General features: G+C 35.2%; 2 protein-coding genes across 5 annotated transcripts in view; one reads left to right on the top strand and one right to left on the bottom strand.

The window, feature by feature from the left end:
* The window catches only part of Filip1 (filamin A interacting protein 1), a 174,086-nt gene that overhangs the window by 10,395 nt on the left and 136,356 nt on the right, over positions 1–27,335 (top strand). Inside the window, exon 2 of one of the 4 annotated variants that reach the window (XM_058574527.1) lies at positions 14,456–14,590. The exons of 1 other annotated variant lie outside the window; for it this stretch is intronic. The gene's annotated coding sequence lies outside the window, so the exon portion shown is untranslated. Of the gene's footprint in view, positions 1–10,800; positions 10,878–14,455; positions 14,591–14,613; positions 14,796–27,335 lie in introns of those variants that run through there. 2 more of the 4 variants (XM_058574526.1, XM_058574528.1) reach the window with 2 other exon arrangements.
* Positions 17,112–17,970, bottom strand: LOC124083691 (succinate dehydrogenase assembly factor 4, mitochondrial). The gene has a single exon (XM_046430430.2). The coding sequence runs from the start codon at positions 17,960–17,962 to the stop codon at positions 17,636–17,638; it is 327 nt and encodes a 108-aa protein (XP_046286386.1). The 5' UTR covers positions 17,963–17,970; the 3' UTR covers positions 17,112–17,635.

Below are 27,335 nucleotides of genomic sequence, written 5' to 3'. Positions count from 1 at the left end.
CTTCTTTGTTTTCCCAGTGAGTGGGCCAGTTGGAAAAAACTTTTTCTCTTTGAAACTCTTTTAAAGTGCTTCATTTCCCCCAGCAACTGTGCTTCTTATATCTTGTCTTTCTTTTCCCTTGTGGACCAATGCAACATTTTATGCCTTATTTTGGGACACACATTCTCTTTACCTTTTCAAAGCCATTCTAGTTACAAATTCCTTGACTTTTCTCCTTGCCTACGAGTCTGGATTGCTTCCCCATTTTCCCTGTGATCCCTGTCTGGATTTTCATACTACTCACTCCCTAATTCCTCTCATAATATCCACAACAGCAGGAAGGGATTAATTGTTTCGCTTCTCCTATAGCAGCAGGTGCACTGGAAACAAGCTGGTCTGTCCTGAAAAACTGATAGGTCAGTGGGTCAAAGTACTCTGAAGAACTTTTAAAAACCCAAATTTTTATTTTTTTATTTTTATTTTTTTTAGGTAGCCTATATGGAACTGTTTTTCTGTTTGATTCCACAAGTTTAAAATTCTACTCAACAGGACTTTTTGCACCTAGGAGAAAATTAATATGCATTGTCTAGTTAAATGAAGTTTTCTAAGATAAAAATCACCAATGACAAACACCATAGTATAGATTTTTTTTGAGCAATAAAAACTAAACAAAAAGATTATTATAATTGTCTTGTGATAAATATTTAAATGAAAATTCAAAGAATGTGATAGACTCAGTTGTGATTTGGAACTGTTTTTAGAATTACCTTCTAGGGCTCAATAAATGTTTGTTAAATTTAATCCATTAATGATCATTAAACTGAGAAAGTAAACATTACTACCTGTTTTTATTGATTGAATTGAACTTATTTTTTTTCCTTGATAAAAATGGGCATGACTATCTGTGACTGTAAGTAATTATTTCTCTTACTTCTTAGTTTTTTTTTCTAAATGTTTAATGGTCACATATTGCTTTTCTAACAATATAAATTAAAGTCAGCAAATGTCCATTAAAGTATCACTGAGTAATCAATTCAGTACTTAATGAGCAGAATCTGGACTCTAGCTCAGATTAGCACAGTATAGATGTATTTCCATTAACAGGCTAAAACTCTTAAATACAGTAGCGTAAGACACAGCTATTAACACAAGTTTAAGTGCAACTATTTGCCCCTCATCTTTTCACTCAAGTTCATGAAAAAACAGCCAGACTCTTATTGGACTTCATGAGCTGGAAATGCTGTCATCCTGGGAAATCTATTTTGGAGTTAGGATTGCTCCACTCCCCTACAAGTGGCAAAGCAACAGCTGCCATTTAATTGATGTTACTGCTGACAGTTCCAGCTGATGAATACCATTGAATTTCCCTATCAGAGTCCATACTATCTACATTACTCCAAGAGGAAATTTTGATTATAGTTGCTTGATTTTTGCCTTATTTCACCACAGCTTTCTTTCTCGCATCACTTCCTTCAACTTTTAATGATGCTGTTATTTACATCACCATGCACATCTTCCAGGGAATAAAGTCCCAGCGGAGCACATGTGTTCCTGGTGATGTATTGTGATGGAATCTCACCAAAATGAGCACATGAAGCACTGAGCTCAAACTGAAGAGAGGACAAGGGCCGGGAGTGGGGGAAATCAGATGAAATTGTCTTGTGGTTTCTCAGAAAGTGAAGAATTTTGTTTGTGTGTGTGTGAAAGAGAGTGAGAGAGCGAGAGTGAGAGAGAGAGAGAGAGAGAGGTTAAAGAAAAAAACAAAGCTCTTGTTTTTTCCATGTAGTATTAATGAAAAATTAGAAACTAGAATTTGATTTATATCTGGCTTATATTATTATTTCAATTTCTATTTCCAGATAATTTCATAGAATTTGGATTTCCACAGTGCTGTTGCTATTATTCTGTGAGAATTTAAAAGGATTTGGGCTGTATGGAAGCAAATCGGAAGAGGGAGGTCCACTCAGTCTGCTCATCTTGAAGAACATGTCCTGGGCTTAGTCAGGCAAGGCTCATACATTGTAGCTGGAAAGGGGCTGAACTGGAGCAGAACTGAGAGCATGACAAGTAGAACATAGGGTCCAAATGATAAGGCATAAGATGTCATCCAAGCCAGCAGCTGAATCTGAGGGTCTCACAGGTAGTTTACTGGGTATTTTGGCAGGCAGGTGGAGCCTGGCTGAGTTCTGATGCTGTTTAGGCAAACATAGCAGAAACAGGAAGGAGAGCCAGTAGGCTGGATTCAGGAACAGGGTATCTGTGGAGAAGGTATCACACCGGAGATGTGAGATGTTCATATTTGAATACAATGTCAAAACAACTAAAGTGATGTTAAATTGAAGGACTGAGCTAGAGATCTTTATGTCTTTCCTGCTTTGAAAATAGTGTGCATCATTCACACATTCAATAATGTTTGTCAGGACTAATATGTATTAGGCACCAAGCTAGGGACTGGGATACAACAGTCAATATTATATTATTTCTAACAGAAGGTACATGTAAAAACAAACACAAATTCAGGACCATATGGCTAGAGAGTAAACGGTATTGTGGGAGCACAGAAGTGGGATCACTCACCTAGTTTTGAAGGGTCAGAGCTTGGTCCAATAAATGTTTGTTAAATTTAATCCATTAAATATCACAAGATTCTTGCTGTGGGAAAGAGGGACTGTAGAAGCTGAAAATGAACTAGGGCCTGACAAGCAAGATCTAAGGGAATGCAGCAGAAATGAATGCAATTGAAATTCTCAAACAACTGATTTGTTGCAACAAGTCCACATAGCTCCACAAATGGTGGGAAACTAATAAATTGAATTCTTTCACTTACTGGATAATTTTAATGTTTTCAAAGATATTGTGAAGAGGATCCATTATGTACATATATGTTCATCATTTTTAAATCTTTCACGGCTGCAATGAGCCAGGCAAATATACATCTTGTGGACTGGAAAATTCCTGATCCTCACCACTCACACTGCTGAGTATTCTTTCAAAGCTGTAACCACTCTCACTATGTCTAAAAAGGGGCGATGAATGCTTCCTATAAAAGTATTTGCTTTAGGACTTTTATAAGTATGTGCACTGTGAAAAAATACTTACATATATTCAACACTCTGCTTCAAGACTTGACTGCTGTTGAGGCAATAAATTTGTGTAATAGCCAGGAAACTTGTGAAGCTCAAGTTGGGAGGGTTGCCTTACTGCATATTAAAATTAATTTTGTAACCACACAGATTAAAACACTTTGGTAGTGGTATCAGAACCAGTTCATATCAGAAGAGGAGGATAAGGGAAAATGCTAGAAATTACAGAAAAATATTCACTCCTATATAAGAATTTAATGTTAGGGAGTAGAGATGTTACAAATCTGTAGTGAAACTACTAATTAATCATCAGTGTGGTTGAAATAACTGTAAAAAATAAAATAAAATTATATGTCATACAGAAATATGTTAGAGCAGAAATTTTAAGTATAAAGAAAGAAAAATTCTGATGTATAGGTGTAACTATACATACAAATATATACAGAGGTAGACACACACAGGATGGGAAGGACCTCCCTGAGCAAGATTAAAAAATAAAAAGCAGCAACCCAGAAAAACAAGGCTAAAATATTTGATTCCAAATTTTTTTTATGATTCTTTTTTTATTATTAGTTGTTCAAAACATTACAAAGCTCTTGACATATCATATTTCATACATTTGATTCAAGCAGATAATGAACTCCCATTTTTACCCCATATACATATTGCAGATTCACATCGGTTCCACATCCACTTTTTTACATACTGCCATACTAGTGTCTTTTGTATTCCAAAATTTGAAGAAAAATTTTACACAGAAAAACAAAAACAAAAACAAAGAAACAATTCTCATGAACAAAGTTAAACTTTGATCAGAAATTTATGGCAAAATAATCAAAACCAAATATTCCAAATATAGAGAGCTTTTTTAAATAAATAAGAAAAAAAAAACTATGCATCAATAGAAAAATAGACAGATGGCAACAAACATGTGAAAACTGTTTAGCCTTACTGGTAATTAAAAATTCAAATTAAAAGGGGATAGTGTTATTTCAACCAACACATTAACAAAGGACTCAAAAAAATCCAATACCCAGTGTGGTGAGGAAATAGATACTATATATTGCTGGTGGGAAAGTCAACTGGCACAAGCTTCCTGAAAAGCACCTCAACAATATGTGCCAAAAATTCTTATAATCAGAAGAAAAATATGTGCACTTTCATTCTGAAAAATAAAAGATCTAAATACATGTTATGTTTGAGAATACATTGTTTGCTTTTCCTCCTATTGTTCTCCAATCTTGCCTACTGACTTCCAAAAAATCTGGCAGACCTAGAGACTCTTATTTTTAAAAAAAGAAGTCAACATACTTCTTCCTCAGTTGCTTGATTGGATTTCCTAGGAGGGGGCTGGCTGGATTAGTTGTTGAGCCAAGGCTACAGAGTCCATTCTGCCTCATCATTGATGTGTCAAGTCCATCTCCATGGTAGCTTATTTCTGAAATAATATTATTATCAAAATACAAACTGATAATCAAAATGGACACATAACTAGATCACGAGAGTTAGGAACCAAGAGACAGGTGTGTAAAATGAGGTATCATGGCAAGAGATTCATGAAAGGTACTAATGTTCAAGTTTATCTATCTATCTATCTACCTATCTATCTATCTATCTATTTATTTATTTTTAGTTGTAGCTGGACACAATACATTTATTTTATTTATCTTTATGGAGTTCTGAGAATCAAACCCAGGGCCCTGCGCATGCTAGGTGAACGCTCTACCTCTGAGCCACAACCCCAGCCCCTAATGTTCAAGTTTTGAGCAATCTGCCCAGTTCATGAATTACTCTAAAAAAATTGTTTTACTATAACATATAATATTGTTTTACTATAACATTTGTAGATACTGATAGGAGCTAAGATATGATAGACTCCAAACCCTTTGTGAGAGATAATGAAGCTGAGACCCAGAAAGTTTATCTTCCTAAGTCATGCAGCTTACCATTCTGATGCCTGAGTCCATAGACAAGCCACAGAATCCAGAATACCACCTGTTGTGGGTTGTTTTCCAAGATGCCTGCTGTACAAGAGATCATGATTTCTGCCTCATCATCTTCTGCACCATCAGGTGTCATCAATTCGGCCTGGTATTCCATGGGATGGAGAAAGGCTAGTGCTAGCCCAAGCTCCAGTCATGGAGTGGTGTGTGGGCTGTGTTCTGTGAGGCAGGTATATGATTCTCAGCTGCTTGCTGGGCTGAGAACAGGGACACGTGGTGAACAAATTTGGTAGAGAGCTGGGATGTGAGTGAAATCTCACCTGAGACCTGTGTGCTTGAATTCTTCTGCTTTCCTCTGGGTAAGCCCTTTTTTGGAAGAAGATTCTTCTGTAAGGTTACCCTGAGTGAAGCTAGCTACTAAGCATTTGAAGCCAAGCGGGCATTTAAGATCATCTTTGTTGTCTGGTCCTGCATAGAATGTGCTGAGGTGAATGGTGCTTTATCATTCAGGTTGTCCTTCCAAGTGTCATTTTTCATATATTGGGCCAAATGAATTAGTTCTTTTTGTTTTTCTCATACCCACAAATGAAGAGGAGTGAGCACAAGTATCATATATAACTGAGTTAATTACACTGTATATCTTTATTTCCAACTGTGCTTTATTTCCAACTTCTATTTTGGTGATTGCTAGGCCAAATACAGTATCCATGGTTTTGTTTCCTATGATTTCTGATACCCTAGGTCAACTGTGATCTGAAAATATTAGACAGAAAATTCAAGAAATGAACATTCATAAGTTTTAAATTGTGTACCATTCTGAGTAGTGAAATGAAGTCTTGCACTGTGTGGCTCTATCCTGAGCAGGATGTGAATCATGTTTTTGTCCAGCATATTCAACCTGTATAAGCTTCCTGTCTGCTGGTCACTGTTATCAAATAGACTGTGCTGGTGTCACAGTGCTTGTTCAAGTAAACCTCAATTTTTTAAAATAATGGCCCCCAAAGAGAAAGAGCAGTGATGCTGGAACTTGGGATATACCAAAGAGAAGCCACAAATTGCTTCCATTAAGTGAAAGGGTGACTATTGGAGAGGTGGAGATTGTTCTAGAATTGCTCTATTTTACTATTAATTATTGTAGGAGCTGGGTTTGTGGCTTGGGGGTAGAGTCCTTGCCTAGCATGTGAAAAACCCTGGGTTCAATCCCCAGCACTAAAATCACCCCTCCACCCCACCCCCATAAGAAAAACAATATAAATTACTAGCTATTGTTGTTAACCTCTTATTGTGGCTAAATTGTAAATTAAACTTTATCATAGGTTTGTATAGGAAAAAAAAACATAGTATATATGGAATTTGGTATTATTAGCAATTTCAGGCATCCAGTGAGAGTATTAAAAACTATTAATCCACCCCTAGTAAGTAATGGGGGTATTCTAATTTAATTAATATCTTTTCAACAAGCTCATCACATTGTTCATTTATAGCCTGTTTTTCTTTAAACAGCTCAGCCAATAATTTTCTCATGTCTTTGTTTCATATTATCCCTTGTCCTCTCCCTTACCTAATCACATCATGACTTGTGGGAATTCTGTTTCTCCTCTGTTCTTTTCCTCTGGTTCAGACCTTTGTATGTGCATGTTTTGTTCCCCCTCCCTCAGTTTCTCTCTTAGGTTGTTTAATCATCTTTCCATGAATTCCTGGGCTTATTCCTTGTCTCCTCTTTTCCTTCTTTTCAGAACTCTGTTGCTCCCATTGTTTCAGCCAATCTTAGAGTGTCCTTCAACATTAATGTATGTGAAAGGAACACAAGTCAAGATACTATTACTAATGTTACAGGCAAAATTTTTATTCACAAATAAACGTTTCTTACCAATAATTAACCTCCAAGCTCAAGATTAGTTATAAATTTCCAATTAAAACTCTTAACTCTAAGCATTCTCTGAGAAATAGCCACACTGGAGGAAAGACCTCTCATTTCTTTAAGATTATTGTACACCAGAGAAGAGTTTGAAGAAGAAATTACCATTCAATATGAGGGTCAGGCCAGACACCAGAGAATAGGATGCTCTGGCTCAACTTCCTTGACCAAAGGAAGGAACTTCCATTTCTTCTTTTAATGTTTATTTTCCTACTCTGGTATAGCATCTACTATACTAAAGAGATTGGGAGAACATGGTTTGGGTACAATGACTGTAAAGAATGTTTAATATACTTAGAAAAAGTCAGAATCTTGGTTATTAACATACTCAGATAAATTCCAGAAATTTTTCATGAACACATTGGAGCAAAAGCTTAACTTTAAAAGGAGAGCTATAAATGAGTATTTAAAGTATGTACATGGAATAGGTTGGTCACCATTTTCTAAAAGATTCTACATGTTTCTGTGTAATTGTTTTCTTTTGTTTAATTTCTTCATTAATGATTGTTGGTTTATTTGTTTAATTTGGTTCACAGCAAACCGAAGGTTTCAAATAGTCCCCTGAGTTGTGTGTGATCTGGGCTTAATTACAGAAGCAATTGTCTAGGAATTTCCCCAATGTTCTTTAAAGCTCAATTAACTGAATGACAAATTTGGAATAATGAGACCAAGAAGACCTAATCTATAAACTGTCATGTCAAAATGACAATCATCAATGTTAATTTTAATACAACTAATATAGCCATTGGTTCTAGAAAGAAAATGTGATAAAATAATAATGAGTAACATTTTTATTGAGTGCTTCCTACATATGAAAAACTGTGCTAAATACCTTATGTGCATGGGTTAATAATAACTACTATTATTCCAATTTTATAGATATAATCATGCTACTTTTAAAATTCTTCCTTAAGACATGAAGTCTTGTTATCTAAATTTGGGCTTGTTCTGAGACTCAGATGCCTAAAATTTAGAAAACCAGGTGCAAGCTCATGAAATAATTTTTCCCTCAATTTTCTAGTACTAGATTGCTTTGGTTTATATACAGAATTCATTACAAAATTTTTAGTAATTACAAAGATATTATTAAAGAAGCAAAAAAGCAAGTTATACTCTGAGGTAATTTAACTTTTTAAACCTCAGAAAAGATATTTTATCATTTTAATAATAACATATGCTATGAGTATTATGTTATTAACTTTTTTGGGGCTATCCTTCAGTGGCAGTGGTGAGATGATGAACAGTGCTTGGCCATCATAAATACAAGGACTGTGAGCAGATTTCAGGAGAAATATTAAATTAGCTTTGAGCCATCTATTGATTTCATGCTAGATTTCTTTTGTGAGTGTTTCAGGTTGTAAAATAAATTTTTCTTTGTGGAAAGCTAACAGCTCTTAGATCAAATCTTCAGTCTTTACCTGCTTCTCTAGAACTGGTTGTCTTGACCAGCCCAGACTACTTGTGATTTATAATTCAAATAAACATTGATTCATGCTTAAAATACATTTTATTGGAAAATTTAAATTATGCTTAGTTTACAATATAGATCAATTAAACTTTTATCTCATAGTATCTTCTTTAATAAGCTAATGAATGCAGTAGTCTCTTGGAAAGAGGAAACCTTGCATCTCTTCTGCCACCATATTGACTGCTTCAGCTGCTTAGTAGCTAGCTTCACTCAGGGTAACCTTAGTAGCTAGATTCACTCAGGATAACCTTTGGAAGAAGAATCTTCTTCCAAAAAAGGGCTTACCCAGAGGAAAGCAGAAGAATTTGAGCACACGGGTCTCAGGTGAGATTTCTCTCACGACCCAGTTCTCAGTTCATTTTTTTTATATTATGCGAAAGATCTCACTAAATTGCTGAGAATGGTGTCAAACTTGGAATCCTCCTTAGGAGGGGGAACTCCTAAGCAAATGCTACCTAGAAGGAAAGAAGAACTAGCATCTCAGTGGGACCCACACGTTTATAGAAAAGTTGGAAGTATACTACAAAGGTTTTTCCTCCCCCAAACATTGGATAATAAGTTTTTTTTACCTGATGTTTCATTATTTCTTTAATGTAGATGAGCTAGGATATTCTTCCATAAAACTGCAACACAAGCATCAAGATTAGGAAATTAACAGTGATGCTTCTCTACCATCTAATTTTCAGAACCTATTCAGGTTTCCCATCTGTCTCAGCAATGCTTTCTATAGCAAAATGATTTATTTCAGAAGCACACATTGCATTTAGTTGTGTCTCTTTGGTTAATTTCTGTCTGGAACATTTCCTTAGTCCTTCTTTGACATTTTTGAAGATTATAGGTCATTTATTTTATAAAATGTCCCTCATTTTGGATCTAATGTTTCCTCATGATTCAATTTAGGTTGTGCATCTTTGACAAAGCATTTTTTTTTTTTTAATTAGGGATTGAATCCAGGGGCACTTAATCACTGAGCCACATCCCCAGCCATTTTTTTTTTTTTTTTTGAAGCAGGGTCTAAGCTAAATTACTGAGGGCCTCACTAAATTGCTGAGGCTGGCTTTGAACTTGTGATCCTCCTGCCTCAGCCTTTCTAGTCACTGGGATTACAGGGGTACGCCCCACATCCAGCTATTTGTCTTGTTTTTAATGCTAAAAATGTCTTTGATACTAGAAATACAACTTTATTGATACAAGAAGGCCATATGCTCAATTTGGGTTTCCATGTTTCCAACTTTAATGTCATTTATAACTTTATATCTATTGTCTATAATTTTAATTTTTAACCATAATTTAGCCTGTTATGCTGCATATATTATGGCAGAAAGTCTCACCATTGACTGACTACTGTGATGGTCTAGCTTAGTGTTTATCAACCTCAACACAATTGACATTTTGGGCCAGATGACCCAGAGAGATAGTCCTTAGAGCACTAGGATGTTTATAATTAGAATACTTGACTTTTATGTACTAGATGTCAGTAGCACCCTAATCCTCAAGCCCTAGCAACTAAAAATGCCTAGAGACATTGCTAAATGTCCCCTGAGAGGTAAAATGACTTCTGGTTGAGAACTGCTGGTGTAGCTCATTTATTTTGCTGATCTAAACTCTATTCCTATTCAAATCCTCATGAAACAGAAAGAAAATAGCAATTTCTTTTCTTTCAGTTCAGTTCCATCTTCCTTTAAATATAATCAGAAAATTCCATCAAATTCTAACAATGAAATCTTCTCTAAATACTAAATATGCCTCAGTCTAACAGTTTACATTGAGCTCTGTCAGGGCAAGAAACTTGTAGTGTCTATCTTACTCACATGAGTGTTGGTGAGCAAGTTTGCAAAAAAATAAAAAGAGCTTCATTAATGTTTATATGTTTGTTTATATTTCAAGGTCTATTAAAAAACAAAACAAAATAAAAATCCAGATAACTACCATTTTTCTCTATAGTAAATAGACTTTTCCATTCTTTTTGTTTTTTAATTCCTTAAGGGCATTTGTTGTCTGGTCCATATTTTGGCAGGCAATTATTTTCCACTTTTACTTAATTTTATGCCTTTTTGCATGTTTGTTCACTTTTACCTCATTACTTTGTATTCCTATCTAATTAGAAACTCTTGAAAAAGATATGCCTCTCCTGTGCTCCCTACTAGTCAGACATATGGTTAAACTAAGTAGAGTGCATGCTTAGTGAATACTGGATTCAATTCAACTTCTTATACTGAAGTGTATGAGAACTGAATATTTTAGAATATGACAGATTCCCACTAAGCTTACCTCCAGAAAGTGCAAAGAGAGGGAGAGAGAGAGGAGCTAAAATGTGTTAACATTTCTAGTGGGACTGAACCTCAGGTACTCTGCCACTGAGCTACATCCTTGGATCTTTTTGTTTTTATTTTTTTCTATTATGTGAAGGATCTTACTAAATTGCTGAGACTGGCCTCAGACTTGGAATCCTCCTGCCTCAACCTCCGAGATTGCTGCGATAACAGGTGTGCACCACTCACTGTTCCTTGCTAATGCCTAGATTCTTAATTTACACAAAGGGCGTTATAAGACTATAAAGCTTTTGCTAGTATTTAGTGAGATTTCTCTGCCATCATCAAATTTTTCATTTGGATTTGGCTTTAATTATTCATTTATTTGACATATTTTAAAGGATGTACAAAATGTTATTTTATCATAAATAAGCACTTTGGGGGCATCAAAGCAAATGATCCGCCCCTCAGAGGTTATTCATAAAGTAAAAAACAAACAAAACAAAACAAAACAAAAAACCCCATGATATTCTTAAAATTTAGCTAGTTTGAAAGACCTAGGCCTGATTTCATATCCAGACTTGACTGCCTGAAAAAGTCTGTGCTCTACCATGCCCGCAGTCTTCCCTCCAGAGTATAGACTTTAATTAGAAAGGTAGGAAAATATTGAAATAAGCGATGAGAAAAGAAAAGTAAAAATATGGCTAAGAGACTTTGAGATTTGGAAATGTGCTGTTTCTTTCAATCTTTATGGGGCTTAAGATGGGTTTTGGAAGAAGTAAAATTTATGGCATACCGTATATTACGTTTCTTTGACCAATGTATGTGTTCTGGAGATAATTTGATGCTTTTAGTTCTTTAAATATTTCTTCTTAAATAAATCCATTCAGTCCATTAACCATAGTTAATGTTTTCCCACTGGTTTGTACATGTCATAGCTAAAGACCAATGTAGACTAATGGGGATGGAGAAAGAAAAATGAGTACATTCATGAATTATTCTCTGTTCTCACTTTAGACAAGTTAATTTTTCTTAAATTATCAGGTTCTGCCTTAATCATAGGCCATTTGTGGTTATCAAGAAATAAATGTTTGTATGTTTGGCTTTCACAGTCTTATGTTTCACCCTAAAAGCCAGGTTCAATTAGTCCTCTGACACCCTATCACGAAACATTCAGAGTAGGAATCAAAACTTTTAAAACATAGATAATTCTTAGATTATAAAATTGTTCTCCCAATGAATATTGAACTAAGATTGGAGGAACACTGTTCTATTAAAATAACATTCAAATATAATTGTATTAAGAGGATAACTTTTATTTTCAGAATAATCATATTAGAAATTTTTATTTTTATTTTATCATATTGGAAATTTAAAGAATACTTCTGTCACATTAGCCTAGGTGGATAATTCAAACTTCACCCCATGCCCGCAGTCACAAAAAATAAAACTTTACCAAAATTACCTTTTAGTTTGTAAGAACAAAGGGCAAAAGATTACATTTCTTGGTGTGACCGCAGTATATTTGGATCCTCCAGTACCATGAATGTAAGGAAGAACTGGTTTAGGTTTTATTGAGACTGTTCATTGAATTTTTTTTTTTTTAAATCTGGTAATGGGGATCGAACATGTGGCTGCTTTACCACTGAGCTGCAATCCCAGTCCTTTTGATTTTTTAATTTGAAGATCCTGCTAAATTGCTGCGAGTCCCGCTAAATTGTGCTTTGAACTAGTGATCTCCTATCTTAGCCTTCACAGTACTAGGATAATAAGCATACACCACCACTTCAGGCAATATTTCATTGACTTTTAACATTTTTTTTTTTTTTTAATATTTATTTTTTAGTTCTCGGCGGACACAACATCTTTGTATGTGGTGCTGAGGATCGAACCCGGGCCGCACGCATGCCAGGCGAGCGCGCTACCACTTGAGCCACATCCCCAGCTCCAACTTTTAACATTTTAAAGCAACGTTGTTTACAAAATTTTATTAAAACTTAACTTTTATTATCTTCCACATTTATAATACATAAAAATAATTTTATATTACCTTAGTAATAGTCTCCTTATAAAAATTTTAACTTTATCGAATTTACTGAAATAAGTACCCTTGGGTGGGGAATGTGGCACAGTGGTAGAGCTTTGATTATTTCCCTCTCTCTAGAAATATTAGCAACATATATGCTGCCAGACTTTTCCATGGCATTGCCCAGGGGAAATAAATCTATGTATCTATGTTTTAAAAAATATGTATCCATTATTTCATTTAACAATATGGTAAGACAATTTTTAATGTCCACACAAATAAGGTCATCTCATTTTAGAAAATTGCAGCATGGTCTTCCATAGAAAGAATGCACAATTATTTATTTAGTCATTCCTATTTTATGAATATTTAGGTTGTTTTGAACTTTTACAGTTACGAATAATATGCAATGAAAATACTTGTACTGGCCTCTTTGGGCTCACTGTTAAGTGCCCCTGGGAGAGATACTAACAGTAGATTTTTGGCGTGGAGAGGTATGCATAATGATTTTGAAAGTGGTTATACTTGTATTCCCTCCAGTTGTACATGAATATACTCATTGAATTTGAATTTCCTCCATAAAGGTGAGGTTGAGTAACCATTTATTCAAATCTTGACCATTTTTATAATTTCTGCATTGAATTACCAGTTTATATTCTTGGCTCAGTTTTCATGTAGATTTCTTTCTTTCTTCCTTTAAATCATTTGTTGATACTTGTTATGGAATATCTTCTGTTAGTTGACTTTTCATTCTTCGGGTCTTTGGTCATTCAGGTGTTTTAAATTTTTGTGGTTAAATTCATCACATTTTTTAAAATGACTTTTGCTTTTAGTGTATTATTTCAAACAGACTTCCTGACTCCAAAGTGGTGCACATTTACCTATATTTTCTTTTCTTTTTTGGTACTAGGATTGAATCTAGGTCAGTGCTCTATCACTGAGCTACATCTCTAACCTTTGATTTATTTATTTATTTTTTGAGACAGGGTCTCACTAAGATGCCTAGACTGGCCTCAAACTTGCAATTCTCCTGCTTCACCTCCCATGGAGTTGAGATTATAGGACTGTGCCACCACACCTGATTTGCCTACATTTTCTTTCAATAATTTCTTATCATTGAGAAATTTTAAATTTTTATTATACTTTTGTGAGTGGTATAATATAAAATCTAGTTTTATTTTTTAAATGCTTAGCTAGTTCTTTTCATTGATTTGAAATACCATGTTATTTTTTCTCATTGATTTGAAGTTATATTTTATTATATTTCATAAATATGTGTTTTAGTTACACACACATATGTATAGTTTAAATAAACATACTAAGTTAGTGCTATGATTATTCCCTACTTTATAAACAAAGAAACTGAAGCATGAAAATATCAAATAACTTGCCCAATAATAGTCAAGAAATAGTGAATCAAGAAATAAGACCTGGAAGACTGGATGTAGATCTTAACTCTGACATTATCTGTAAAATTCCCATTTATAATGAGTCTATTTCTAGACTATTCTGTTTCTTCAAACTACTTATACATTGTTGCATTCATATCTCATGGTTCTAGTTACCACAAACATATAATTTATATTTAATATATATTAGGACAAGTTCCCTGTCTTTGTCTTTTTATTTTTTTTTGAAAAATGACATTAATTACCATTGTTAATTAAATCTTCTATACAAATTTTAGAATTTCACAAAAAATCTGTATGTTGAATAGATTTTGCTGAAATTATATTTGTAATTTGAGAATCTATATTTTATTTATTTATTTTTTTTCATCTGAAAGAGTTTTATTGAAGGAGACATCTGTGAACTATAAAGAGGAAGAGTAGGCATGGTCTGACACCAGTGAAAAGGAGAGTAAAAGAATGGAGAATTGGGTGAAATCTCAGAGAATAGCACAGTCTAAAGAAAATTCTGGGTGAGTTAATGGAGTCCTTCATCCAATGCTATCCATTATCGGGGATTTGGATGCAGCATTAATAACCCTGCCATACTCATTCATTGACTGGAAAAGTAAGAACACAGTGGCAGATCCCATGGAGATAGCAGCTGAGGTCTGAGTCCACTCTGCTTCCCACAGGACGATGTTTGAGTGATACATTTCCCAGGGCTGTCATATCTTTGTAAGTACCAAAGTCTTCAAGTTTTTTCATTAATATTTGGTGGATACAAAGACCATAAATCATGCCACCAATTTTACCTGTACTATTTGATTACCATTATGAAACACATTATTAAGAGAGGCTAAGATCTCTATTATCTTAATATGATTTTGATTGTTTATGTATATTTGCTTTAAAAAGTATTTGAACTGTCTTTATCACATATCATGATAATTAATATAGAACACAAGCAATATTTTATTGATATTTTACAATACAAAATCATTTAACATACCAGTTTGGAATGTTAACTTAGTAAACCCTCACTAACTTGGACTAATTAGAGTTTGAATAAATTATATTTTAAAATAAATGTGGTTATTATTTGGTACTACACACAGTAATTGCAAGTAGAACAAATATTGACTCAGAGATGACAAATGATATAAAGACAAAATGACTAATGCTAATTAGCAGACTAGTTTGTGGAGAGAATATATGTTTTAAAGTTCATTCTCTTAGCTGGGTGTGGTGGTACACATCTGTAATCCCAACTATTCAGGAGGCTGAGGCAAGAGGATAGCCAAATTCAAGGCTAGCCAGGGCAATTTAGTGTGACCCTGTCTCAACACAACAACAAAAAGAACTGGGGATGTAGCTCAGTGGTAGAGCACTTCCAGATTAATTCCCCAGGATCACATACATACTCAGTTCAATGGTAACATGTCCCTGGGTTCAATCACAGTGTCTGTCTGTCTCTCTCTCTCCCCCGCCCCACAACACACACATAGCTTATTCTCTTAAAATCTCCCTACAATCCTCTGAAGTACTACTGAACTATATAATACAAATAACTCATATAACATATAAGCATTCGGTGCGCAATCTTTCTTCCTAAATAATTCAAGAGTAACCTAGGGGCTGAAGGTCCAACTTCTGCAACTGAGTGAAGCCAGAGGACTAGAGAAGCAAGATGCCTTAGGGGAGTCCAGCAATTTCTGTTCTTCCTTCATTTCAGATCTGCAAATTGCACTTGACTTTTCCTGACCCAGTTATCAGAAGGCCACAGGGTAGAAGATTTTCAATCATCAAAACAGACTAAACTGGCCCATTCCATCCCCTACTTTTCTCACATTTGTCTTCTGTACCTTACTAATATATATTCCAATTCAGTTCACCATGCAAATAATCAGTATTTTTAGCTAATATTTTTTAATGATAATAAAATGATTTTTTATTAATGATTTTATTAATGATAATAAAAATTTTTAATGATAGTAAAACAACTTTAACCCAAATATTTCAAAATTTTCAAATATATCCCCCAGGAACTTAGAAAAATATTCATCATTTAATGATAGCTAACACTTAGGAGATATGTCCTATGACTTGTTCTGCACTATCATGGTTAATTTTGTGTCAATTTGAGTATATCACAGGTGCCCAAATTAAAGGTCATTTCTGGATGGGTCTATAAGGGTGTTTTTGAATGAGATTGACGTTTAGTTGCTTTTGCATGTGGGTTTTTTGTTGTTTTTGTGCTAGGGATTGAACCCAGGGACTATGTGCATGGGAGGCAAGCACTCTACCAACTAAGCCGTATCCCCAGCCCCCTCTTACTTGTTTTTTGAGAGGAGGTCTTGTTGCCTAGGCTGGTCTTGACATATGGACTCCGCTGATTCTACTACCTCAGCCTCCTAAAATAGCTAGGATTATAGTGTTTGCCATCACACCTAGTTTGAGGTTAACATTTGAACTAGTAGACTCAGTAAACTCCTTCCCAATGTGGCTGGGCATCATCCAATTTGCTGAGGTTCTGAATAGGACAAAATACAGAGAAAGAAGGAATTCACCCCTTTTTTTCCTGCCTCACTGTGTAAGCTGGTACATCTTATCTCATCTTGCTCTCAGACTGGATTTAAATCAACCACTTCTCAGGCCTCTGGATTTGGACTAAAATGCACTACTGGCTTTCTTAGAGTTCCAACTTGAATGTGGCAGATCATGGAACTTCTTAGTCTCTAGAACTGCATTAGCCAATCTGTCCTAAAAGGTTGATCTGTTTTTTTTTTCTCTATATACGTATGTATCTCCTATTGGTTCTTTTTCTCTGCAAACCCCTAATACAAATGGATCCACTTATTAATCTTCCCAAATTCCAAAGAAGTTTAATAACTTATTCAAGGTTACATAGTTGGTAAGTAGTGGCTTCAGGATTTGAATCTAAGTGGCTCCAAGCTAAATATTTTTCTGTCATTACTGTGAGTTTCTCAAACTATAATACATTATTTAATTCACATTTAAAAAGCCACTATTACCGAGTCCATGGCAGCACAGTTGATTTTAAAATTGTTTTATTTACACATACATTGTACAAGCAACTAATTAATTTAAATTGAAAAAAATGAAGTAAAGATTTATAATTATATAATTATGTTTTTATATACCCTAATAAGTTAAAGTTAATTATGAGCTAATATAAAAATATCTTCCCTTTCCTAATTTATAGCAGCATATTTTCATCTAAATCCATTATATATGTATATATGTGTGTGTATATATATGTACGTGTGTGTGTGTGTGTATTTAGTTAGTTAAACATAGTACAGAAGTTAAAATGATTTAGGTCTGGGATGTTAGCTCAGTGGTAGAGTGCCTGCCTAGTAAGTATGAGGCCCTGGGCGTGATCCCCAGTTCCACCAAAAAGAAAAAAAAAGAAATTAGATGATTTAAAGGATATAAAAAAAAGAAAATAATCTGAAATAAGTAATTCAGATGTATATATTCAGAAAATGATACTGAAGTTAAAGAATGTAACTTAAAAAAATCAATACAGTGTCCTTTGAAGTTAAATATGTGACTTAAAAATCAATACAATGTCCTTTTCGTTCCCAATCTCCATATCTGGTAGGTTCTGGGCCTCTAGGTCCACCTTTTTCTTTGGTAACTGGATTAACATCATCTGGAAATTTTTTCAGTGGTTCTTTCTCTAAATGGGAATCCTCTGGTGCATCAAAACGACCTACTGGTAACTTTGGCTTCCTAAGGGGTTGTTTGACAGATTCAGACTTCCCTTCTTGAGAAGAACTCATTTCCCTCAAAGACTGACACAGAATTGGTGATCTTGCAGCTCTCCATGCGGTGGCAGTGGTGCTGCCAAGCAAGCCCACGAGCCCTGAAGCGGTCATGGCGCCGGCTCTCGAAGCCGAGAATCTATATTTTAAAATATTGGGGTTTTAATCTATGAATGTGGAATATTTCTTCCCTATTCAAGCCATTTTTTCAATTGGGCTTTGTAATTTTTTTCACCCAGAGTTCTTATTTATTTTTATTAATTTTATTCCTAAGTGCTTTAATATTTTTGTTGCCATTAGGAATGCATTTTTTTTTTCCTCTCAATTACACTTGCAACATGGTTGATTCCAATGTACAGAAAAGTTGTTATTTATGTTGATTTTGTATCTTGCCAAATTGTTGAATTCTCTTCTTGGTTATAGTAACTTTTCAGTTGATTGTCTTGAATTTTCTAGACAGATGATCATGTCCTCTGTGAGTAATAGCAGATTGCCTCTTACTTTCCAATGTTTACAATACTTAATATGGTTTTACTTATTTCAATCCATTGGCTAGTGTGACCAATCTGATGCTAAATAGCAACAATGGCAATGGGCAATTTTAGTTTTGTTCCTTATTTTAGATACTCATTATTTCTAATAAGTATCATGTTTGTGGTACTTTGGGATAGACACTTTTTTTTTTATCAAATTAAAGAAGTTTCTTTTTAGTTTTAGTTTGCCGGAGTACGGCTGCAGCAGGAGTGGGAGCCGTTTATTGCAGGACAGGAGCAGTATTTATACATTCCACACAGCTTATCTAATTAGCATAAACTAGATACATCAGTCAACCAATCAGGAATCTCTACACTTAATGGCTCGGTTTTGTTACTTCTCAAACCACTCCCTCTGGCATTTTGCCAGGCACCATCCAGACTTGTTTACGAACTCTAACATTCCCCTGGCAAAATGCCAGGTGTTATTTTGACTTGTTTACAGACTCCAACATAGTTTACATGCATTCATACACACACACACACACACACACACACACGGGCATTATTTGTACATATATAATCGCAATTGAATCTTTGGGGTCCCTACTGAAATCATTTTTCTCCTAAATCATATGACCAAGTAAGCACATTACATTGGTTGTTCACTATCAAAAATCTATCCTGGGGCTGGGACTGTGGCTCAGCGGCAGTGCGCTTGCCTGGCGTTTATGAGGCACTGGATTTGATTCTCAGCACTGCATATAAATAAATAAAATAAAGATCTATCAACAACTAAAAAAATATTTTAAAAAATCCATCTTTGCATTCTGGGGATAAAATTTACTTGATAATAATGCACTGTTCCCTTAATGGATTGCTGAATTTAAATTTCTAATATTTCATTTGGCAATTTGCATCCATGATTGTGAGATTGATTTTCTTTCCTTATTTTAGAAAGCTTATGATACATACTTAAAAGATTTGGTAGCTTCTTCTATTTTTCCATGCTTGTTTAAAATATTAATTTTGTTTTTTAAAAACGATTGGTAATAGCTGCCAACAAAATTCTGTGGACCTGATTATTCTGTGGGGGGAGGAGGGGTGTAGGTATTTGAATACTATTCTAAGATTTTTGTGCCTTGGTGGATTCACAATTTCTTTCACATTTTTCTGATGGCATAAAAATTATAAGTTATATTTGTGTTTTTCTCATAGTTGTGGTTCAATTTTTAGCACATACAAGTATGTATTTTTTATTCAATAACCAGAATTCATCAGTGTCTTTCTACATTAGTTGAACAAAAACTAAATATTTGTGTGCTGCAATTGTACCTGAAGCATTCGCACCCAGCCCTGTTCCCTCCCATGTTGACATGTTTGGAATATTTGTTCTACATTGTTGTTCTAGAAATTACTGTCATTGTTGTTTTTAAAAAATCAACACTTAGGGTTGGGGTTGTAGATCAGTGGTAGAGCGCTTCCCTAGCACTTGCAAGGCCCTGGGTTCGATCCTCAGCATCACATAAAAATAAATAAATAAAATAAAGCTGTTGTGTCCAACTACACCTAAAAAATAAATATTTTTAAAAAAATCAACATTTATTTAGGATTAGGATATTCTGTGGAAATTTTTTTTTCTTTTTCAGAGTTTAGTATATGTTTCCTTTACTCTCGGTTTTCTCAAATGTTAGTATTGTATAACATCTATGTATGTATAAGTTTTCATTTAAATATATTTTACTTGATAATCAGTAGGTCCTTAAACTATAACTAAACTATATATATTGATAGATAGACATTCCTTCTATTTCCTCTAGTGTTTCTTTTAGTAACCCCAATTAGGTGGATGTTGGAACATTTGGGTCTACTTACATGATTCTTAACTTTCACTTTATACTTCATATCCCTTCATTACTTTTTATTGCATTCTGGAATAAATTTTTGGCTTAATGTTATGGTTTGGTATTATTTTCTTTGTGCCTGTTCTGTTATTTGATATATTCATTCAATATTCTATTTGAAAAGATCAAAATTTTAATAACTTTCAATTTGATTATTTTATATAAACTTAATATTTCCTCAAATATCTCTGTGGTTAATTCATATAGTTCTATGTAATTTTAAAATCTTATTCTGACTTCTTTATTAATTTTTATTTCTTCACTTTTAAAGTCAAGGGACTCGGCTTTCTCTCCTGGTAGTGGTGACCTTCCTCCCATGCTTGGTGACTCCTGAGTGTTCAAACTCCTACCTGGAAGTCCTGATTAGACTATCTGCTCTATGTTCCTCAGCAGCCTGTTTAGAGAGAAGGGCAGGATTTGTGGGTGAAACTTGTCTTTCACTCTGGTTTGAAGGGTACATGGGGAGAGGGTGATGCCACTGGTTGTGGTGACTCACAGATTAGCTTTGGGTGGACAGGGGTTGTCTCATTCCTCTTGGGTAGCTCAGGGCATTGTTTCTTTGATCCAGGCTTCCACACCTGTAGCTTCCAGCTGGAGCAACAGTTCTTGTTGCTGAAATGTGGCCTAGGTTGGTAGAGAGGGAGTGCGCAGTTCAACTTTGCTGGCTATTCCTGCTGCTGGCCTCTAACAATGACACTGCCTATTTTCCTGGCCTCCCTCTTGTCCTTAGTATCTATTCTTAACATTTCTGGCAGTACTCTCCTATTCTTGTTTTGAGCTGTGGTTTTAAATCTGTGCTCTAATGCCATCTGCTTTCTGTCTTCCAGTGTCTTCTCAAAGTTATGGACCTCCAAAGCCTGATACTGTTTTCCGGTTATATGAATTTTGAAAAATATCCTTTCTAAAATTTTAATGGTTTTCATCGTGAAGAGAAGAGTACAGTTCATTTTCATTCTATCATCCTAAGGTGGAAACCAGAGTGTGATCTACAATGCCTTGGGAGGTAGTTTTTGAAAATGAGTTTAACAAATCAGTTTGCAACACTGCCATTTCTGGTTGTGTATGTTGTTTTCTACAGAAAGGATAGTTAACAAGAGATAGTAACTAATTGTTAGTCATCTTTTCTGAGAACCTGCCTGTGGTATTAAAACCTATCAGTGACAAGTTCCACAAATGTTGAAGTTTAAACATTTGAGAAGCGCTGCAGCAAGCATATAAAGAAGGTTTTATTTAAAAAATAGTAACACAGACTTCTCTGGGAAGGAGAAGAGGGCCATAGCTGGTATCCTGGTATCCCAAGAAGTGACAGCATCCTGTCCCTTTTATACATTTTAGACTTTCTTTGTTCTCCTGCCCTCCCCCCCCCCTCCATCTCTTTCCTGGCCAACAGGTGAGAAGCACGTGGGCAGGATGAAGGGCCAATTGGGGTGATCCAGGCAGGTAGCAGCCCAGGAGGCATTAATCCTGTCTGTAACCTTTTGGGAAGGGTAGTATATGCAGGGAATCTTGGTAATCAAAGAGCTCTGAAGACATTAACATTCCAATCTCCCAGGTATTAACATTCCAATCTCTTCCAGTCTCTAATTTCCCAGACTCTAATGGGCCTTCATTTTTTTGATCTAACCAGATTAACCAATCTACACTGCCTGTTTTTAATTCTTGCTTCAGTAACATAGGGAAATCCCTGAGTGGAGGAATAGTAAGAAACTGGAGCTGTGCTGTCCTGTGCAGTAATCCCTTGGCTATTTAAACTAATTAATATAAAATAAAATAAAAATTAGGGTCTTCAGTCCTAGGAGTCATAGTTCCAGGTGACTCAGTCCCAGTTAACTAGTGGCTGCCATTCTGGACAGCACAGATACAGACTATTTGTGTCATCACAGAAACTCAGTTGGATAGTGCTGGCCTACAGGGTCTCTTAATTTAGGTCATTTAAGTCTTGACGGTTTTATCTCTGTGGACAACTACATCAAAGGTGGTCCCAAATTTTAATTGTCATAATCTAATGGTAAGATGAAATAGAGACACATGCTGAGTATAGAATAGGTGCTTGGTAAAAATTAGTTGATCAATAGATGCATACATGAAGACTAACAGTGAATTTCCACAGCTTGATGAACGATTGCATTCATCTACCCATTAATTTGACAAATACTTATCAGGTACCTATCATATGCTAGGGGCTGCTTAGGTGTTTAGAATTTATCAGAAAACAGACAAAGATTACCTCCCATGTGGAACTTACATGCTGGGGATTGGTAGATATTGTAAATAATTATCATAAAAATAAGTAAAGCATATAACAAGTTTTAAGGTGATAAATGGTAGGAAAAATAAAATGTAAGGCAGGGTAAGAGGGTAGATCAGGAGTGTGGGCATGGGTAGGGAAATTAGGATTATAATTTTAAATAAGATGGTCAAATTGCACTCTATGGAGAAAGTGCCATTTGAGTAAAAACCTGAAAGAGGTATGGAATAAACTGTGTGGTTATTATGGATAAAGAGTGGTCCATATAGAGGGAACAACATGGAGAGATAGCTCTGAGCCAGGTCCATGCTTACCTGTTGGAGGGATAGTAAAAGGGCTGGTGTGGCTAGGGCAGAGAGCAAAGGGTGAGGGTAATTTGAGAGAGGTCTGAGAGGAAATACATGGGCATATCAAGTAGAGTATGAAAGTCATTGTAAGAATTTTGTCATTTACTCAGAAAGGGTCTAGAGAAGAGAAAGAATATAATCCAACTTAAGTTTTAAAAGCCTCATATATTTTCCATGTGAAGAAGATATTGTAGTGGGACAAGGCAGAAGCAAGACTTGGAGGCTGCTGCTATGTCCAGGTGGAAGATATTGGCTTGTATCTAGTGAAATAGTGGTGAATAGTGATCTGATTCTGGATACATTCTCTAAGTACAACTGTAAGATTTCTTTTTTTTTTTTTAAATATTTTTTAGTTGTAGATGGACACAATATTTTTATTTTATTCATTTATTTTTATGTGGTGCTGAGGATCAAATTCAGGGCCTCACATGCTAGGCAAGCCTAGCTCTACCATTGAAGGGCAACCACTGCCCCAACTGTAATATTTCTGAAAAGATTGGATGTGGATGTGAGCGAATGGGAGTAGTCAGAGTTTCAGCCTAGCAAATAGATGCCTGGAGTCACCACTGTTGGATCCGGAAAAACTATGGAAGGAATAATTTAAGGGTAAGACTGCAGATTGAGCCAGGCATGGTGATACATGCCTATAGTCCCAGGGGCTCAGGGGCTAAAGCAGGAGGATTACAAATTCAAAGCCAGCCTCAGCAATTTATCGATGCCCTAAGCAACTTAGTAAGACCTTGTCTTGAAATAAAATGTTAGAAAGGGTTTGGGATGTGGCTCAGTGGTTAAGTGCCCCTGAGTTAAGTGCTTGGTACCAAAATAAATAAATAAATAAAAAAAAAGACTGGATCTGGGATAGAAATAGTGTTATTGATAGGTATAAAATATATTCTCTGTTAATGAACTGCAAGTCTCTGTATTTCAGAAGGTGTGAGTTGGCTGTCTGTGAGGTGGCATAAAAAATCATTTTGTTCTTAGCTGGAGACCTGTTCATGAATTTTGCTTTGCAACATTCACAAAATGTTTAGGCATTACATTTTACTTTGAAAAAGAAAATGCTACTCACAGACATGGATGTTTAGTGTGCATTTGTGATTTCTATGAAAAATCCCTTTTCTCAGAAAGCACTTTAGCATTTTTTGTTAATATCAATCCTATATTAGAACATAGGCTAGTTTTTCCTCTGAGCCCCATAATATTTTTAATAATTAAACCCAAATTATTGTACTTTAAATATTTTTCATTTAGTACTGGAACATAAATAATTTATTTTTAGTTATAGGAAAGAAAATTTTGGTGTTAATTTAAAAAAATGAAATAATGAGATGTAAGTACTTGAGCATCAGGCCTGTGTCTCATAAAAACAAGTTAATCAAAATGTGGAGCTTTATAATCTTAAAAGGATGACATCAAGGCTCTGATGTCTTGGATTCTTAAGGCCAGACGTGGAACGGTCCAACATCTGTGCCAGAATGACCTCTGTGAAGCATAATATTTCCGTTTAAATATTTAGACATCATGATAGTTTTCCATGGCTTTAATTCATAAAACATGGGGTTTTTTCAAAACCACAGAAACATAGCAAAATTTTCAGCTGTCCCTTCCTTTCTCTACCTTGCTTTTAACCCTTATTAAGTCCTAACATAAAAAATTCAATTAGCACCATCTTTTAGAAAAATGAACATTTATATACATCACTGAATAAAGAAAATCATGTGATGTCAAAAAAGTTCAATGACTTACAAGTTAGGACCAAGAAATCTGAAGAAATTACTATGAAGAAACTAATATAAGAAACATTAGACAGCTTATTCTAGGTCTACTTACATTGCTTTCATAATGTTTCTACAGACTTCTCTCTTGTTAAGACTCTTTGACTGTTTTCTAGGTCAATTACATTCTAGTGGCCCAAGTTAGGCAGATGACCCTTCTTTTATGATTCCCAGAAAACTGTTTCAGAGGAATCATGTGAATTAACATAGGAAACTCATTCAGTCTGTTTATTTTCAGCTGATTTGCTGTCTTAATTGAGTAATCCAAAGCTGAATATTTATGTAAAAGAAAAGATATTTTGCTATGTTTACACTTGAAAATGATTAGCTAGTTATTTTTCTCTTTAGTCTCACTCCCACCACAAACCTATGCTCACCCTCACTTACACACCCACACACTGTAACCAATTAGGTTAGGATAGAATGAGATAATTCAGTGATTTCAGTACTTTGACAACTTCTTCTGTATATTGGATGTTAAATACCAGGAAGTGTCTGTGTTGAATAAATGAAATTCTTTTTTCATGAGATGGTAATTTAGGGAAAGGAGGTATGCTTATGTAGGAGGCACAATGGTGAGCTTGAGTTGTGCATTGAGAGAGGCAATTCTAAGACCTCTCACGCCCTGGAACTCAAACTGAATGCCGACTCTTCAGCTCAGGCCTTGAGGCCCTTTGCTCACAGCTATGTTCTTTTCTCACCAAATTTGCTCACTCTCCACCAAGATCCAAAGGATTTCAGCTTCACATTTTTTGCATATAGTGTTTTCATTTTTATTCCAATGCAACAAAAAAGATCTCAGATATAAATAAATTCATGTGACAATGAAAAATAAACATCTGAGTAGCCTGAGTTTTGACGACTGCTCTTAGGACACTGAGGTCCTGAAGTAAAGAAGTTGAGATGCTGGAAAATGACTTCCTTGGACTGAGTAAAGAGTTGGGGGTAGCTTGTGCAGAATGACCCATCTCTGTACCATGAAGAGTCATGGGATAACAGGGGAATAAATACCGACTAGTCAGTAGGCTTGGCTTGGAATTGAGAGAGAACTTTTTAGTTTGGAGTAAGGAAAAAGGAGATTTTTTTTTAAAGCAGCTGCTGTGCATAGCCATCTCCCACCCCCTCCACCACCGCCCCCCACTTGCTCTTTCTCTATACACGTGTATGTACATATATATACATATATGTGTAATTTAATTGATAAGAATTGGTGAGATTTAATCTTAAGTTTGATCATTTTAAATTTGCAGCAGAATATGAATGAACTTGGCACACATCAGCCTGGGTAAACTAGTTGTTCACAGCTATCCATCCTGATTGGGCCAGTGTCCTTTCCGTTTGGCTGCTGACCCTGACATTCCAGCTGTGCAGCTGCTCCTCTGGGATTCTCTGCTCCCTATTCCCAAATCCAGAAACCAAAGGGTTCACTCTTGTGCCTCAGAATCTCACTTCAGCACTTTAGCTAACATCCTTACTGATTGGTTGTTAAATACGTAACATTTCACCTTTGATTGTGATATCCAAGCCAGGTCCTAAAGATATGAGATACACATATGCATATGGACTTCACTGTTGAAACAAACATGGGCCATGAATAAAAAGACAGGGGTGTGGAAAGAGAGGTAAGATACACCACCAGGGAAGGGCACTGTGAATAAGCATCTGGATTTCTGCTGGGTGGCCTTGTCTTTGCCAAGTCTCTATTCCCTTAAAAGTTCTTGCAGGTGCCTTGGAGAGAATATTTCCTGTTACTCCACCTGACTACTCATATCCTGTCCTCTCGTCTGCTATGTCACATGCTTACACTTGACCCTTGTCAAAATGGTGCTCAGAAAGAATTCTTGAATGTTTGTTGACTAATGTACAGCTCCAGGCAGCTTAGTGCAAAGAGTCTGGAAATTACCTAACATATCATCTTAATTTTGCAAATGAGAGAATAGAGGAAATCTAAAGAAGTTAAATAACTGCCTTCTGTCCCTCAGATTCAGGGAAGATTATCTTACTACACGCTAGGTTTCAAATCACAAGATTCTTAAGAGAATTATCTTACAATTGGGACAAACTTCTCAACTGGTTTTATGCTTTGATAATAATGGACTTAGTTTTTCTCTATTTTCTGAAGACAGGGAAATATTTATAATGTTATATTGAGTAAAAAATTCTCCCATTTAAAATATATATGTAAACATAATTTTAGGCAAAGGAGAAATTCTATGTACAAGCTACTAAACATGCTCTTGTGGTGTCACAAGAGGTAGTAAAAAAATGGACTTTGGAGACTTACTTGCTTGGGCTCAAATTCTAGCAGAACAGTTTTTCAAAAGTTGCTAAATTTCTCTGTACCTTGGATTCCTCATCCATAAAATGTGAATGGTACTAGTACCATTTTATAAACTCAATCTGATGATTGCACAAGATGACTTAGCTTCAAGCAATGGCCAAAAATATACAATATTTTTGTTTGTGGGCTCAAGTTCTCTATAGCACAGATTTAAATAGAGAGACTTGATTTTGTGTAATCAGATTTGATGAGGTAATTTGTTCAAAAGTGAAAGAGTCAGGTAGAAAGAGAGGTCCATGGGAGTTATTACATTAAGCCCCATATTAGTTATGTACCAACCTTTTGGGCACAAAAAAATTGAAAGTATTAAATATTTCTTCATAAATCTGCTTATTCAGGTCAGTTGTATTTTTATCAGTATTATGTGTTATATCTCTTATAAACAAACCATGTCCACCA

The sequence above is a fragment of the Marmota monax genome, unplaced genomic scaffold (genome assembly GCF_021218885.2).
Source record: "Marmota monax isolate L192 unplaced genomic scaffold, Marmota_monax_Labrador192_F-V1.1 WCK01_AAM20220418_F8-fsc00227, whole genome shotgun sequence".
NCBI classification, from domain to species: Eukaryota; Metazoa; Chordata; class Mammalia; order Rodentia; family Sciuridae; genus Marmota; species Marmota monax.
Note: the sequence above shows the minus strand (reverse complement) of the source record. Positions and strands in the feature narration are given on the sequence as shown.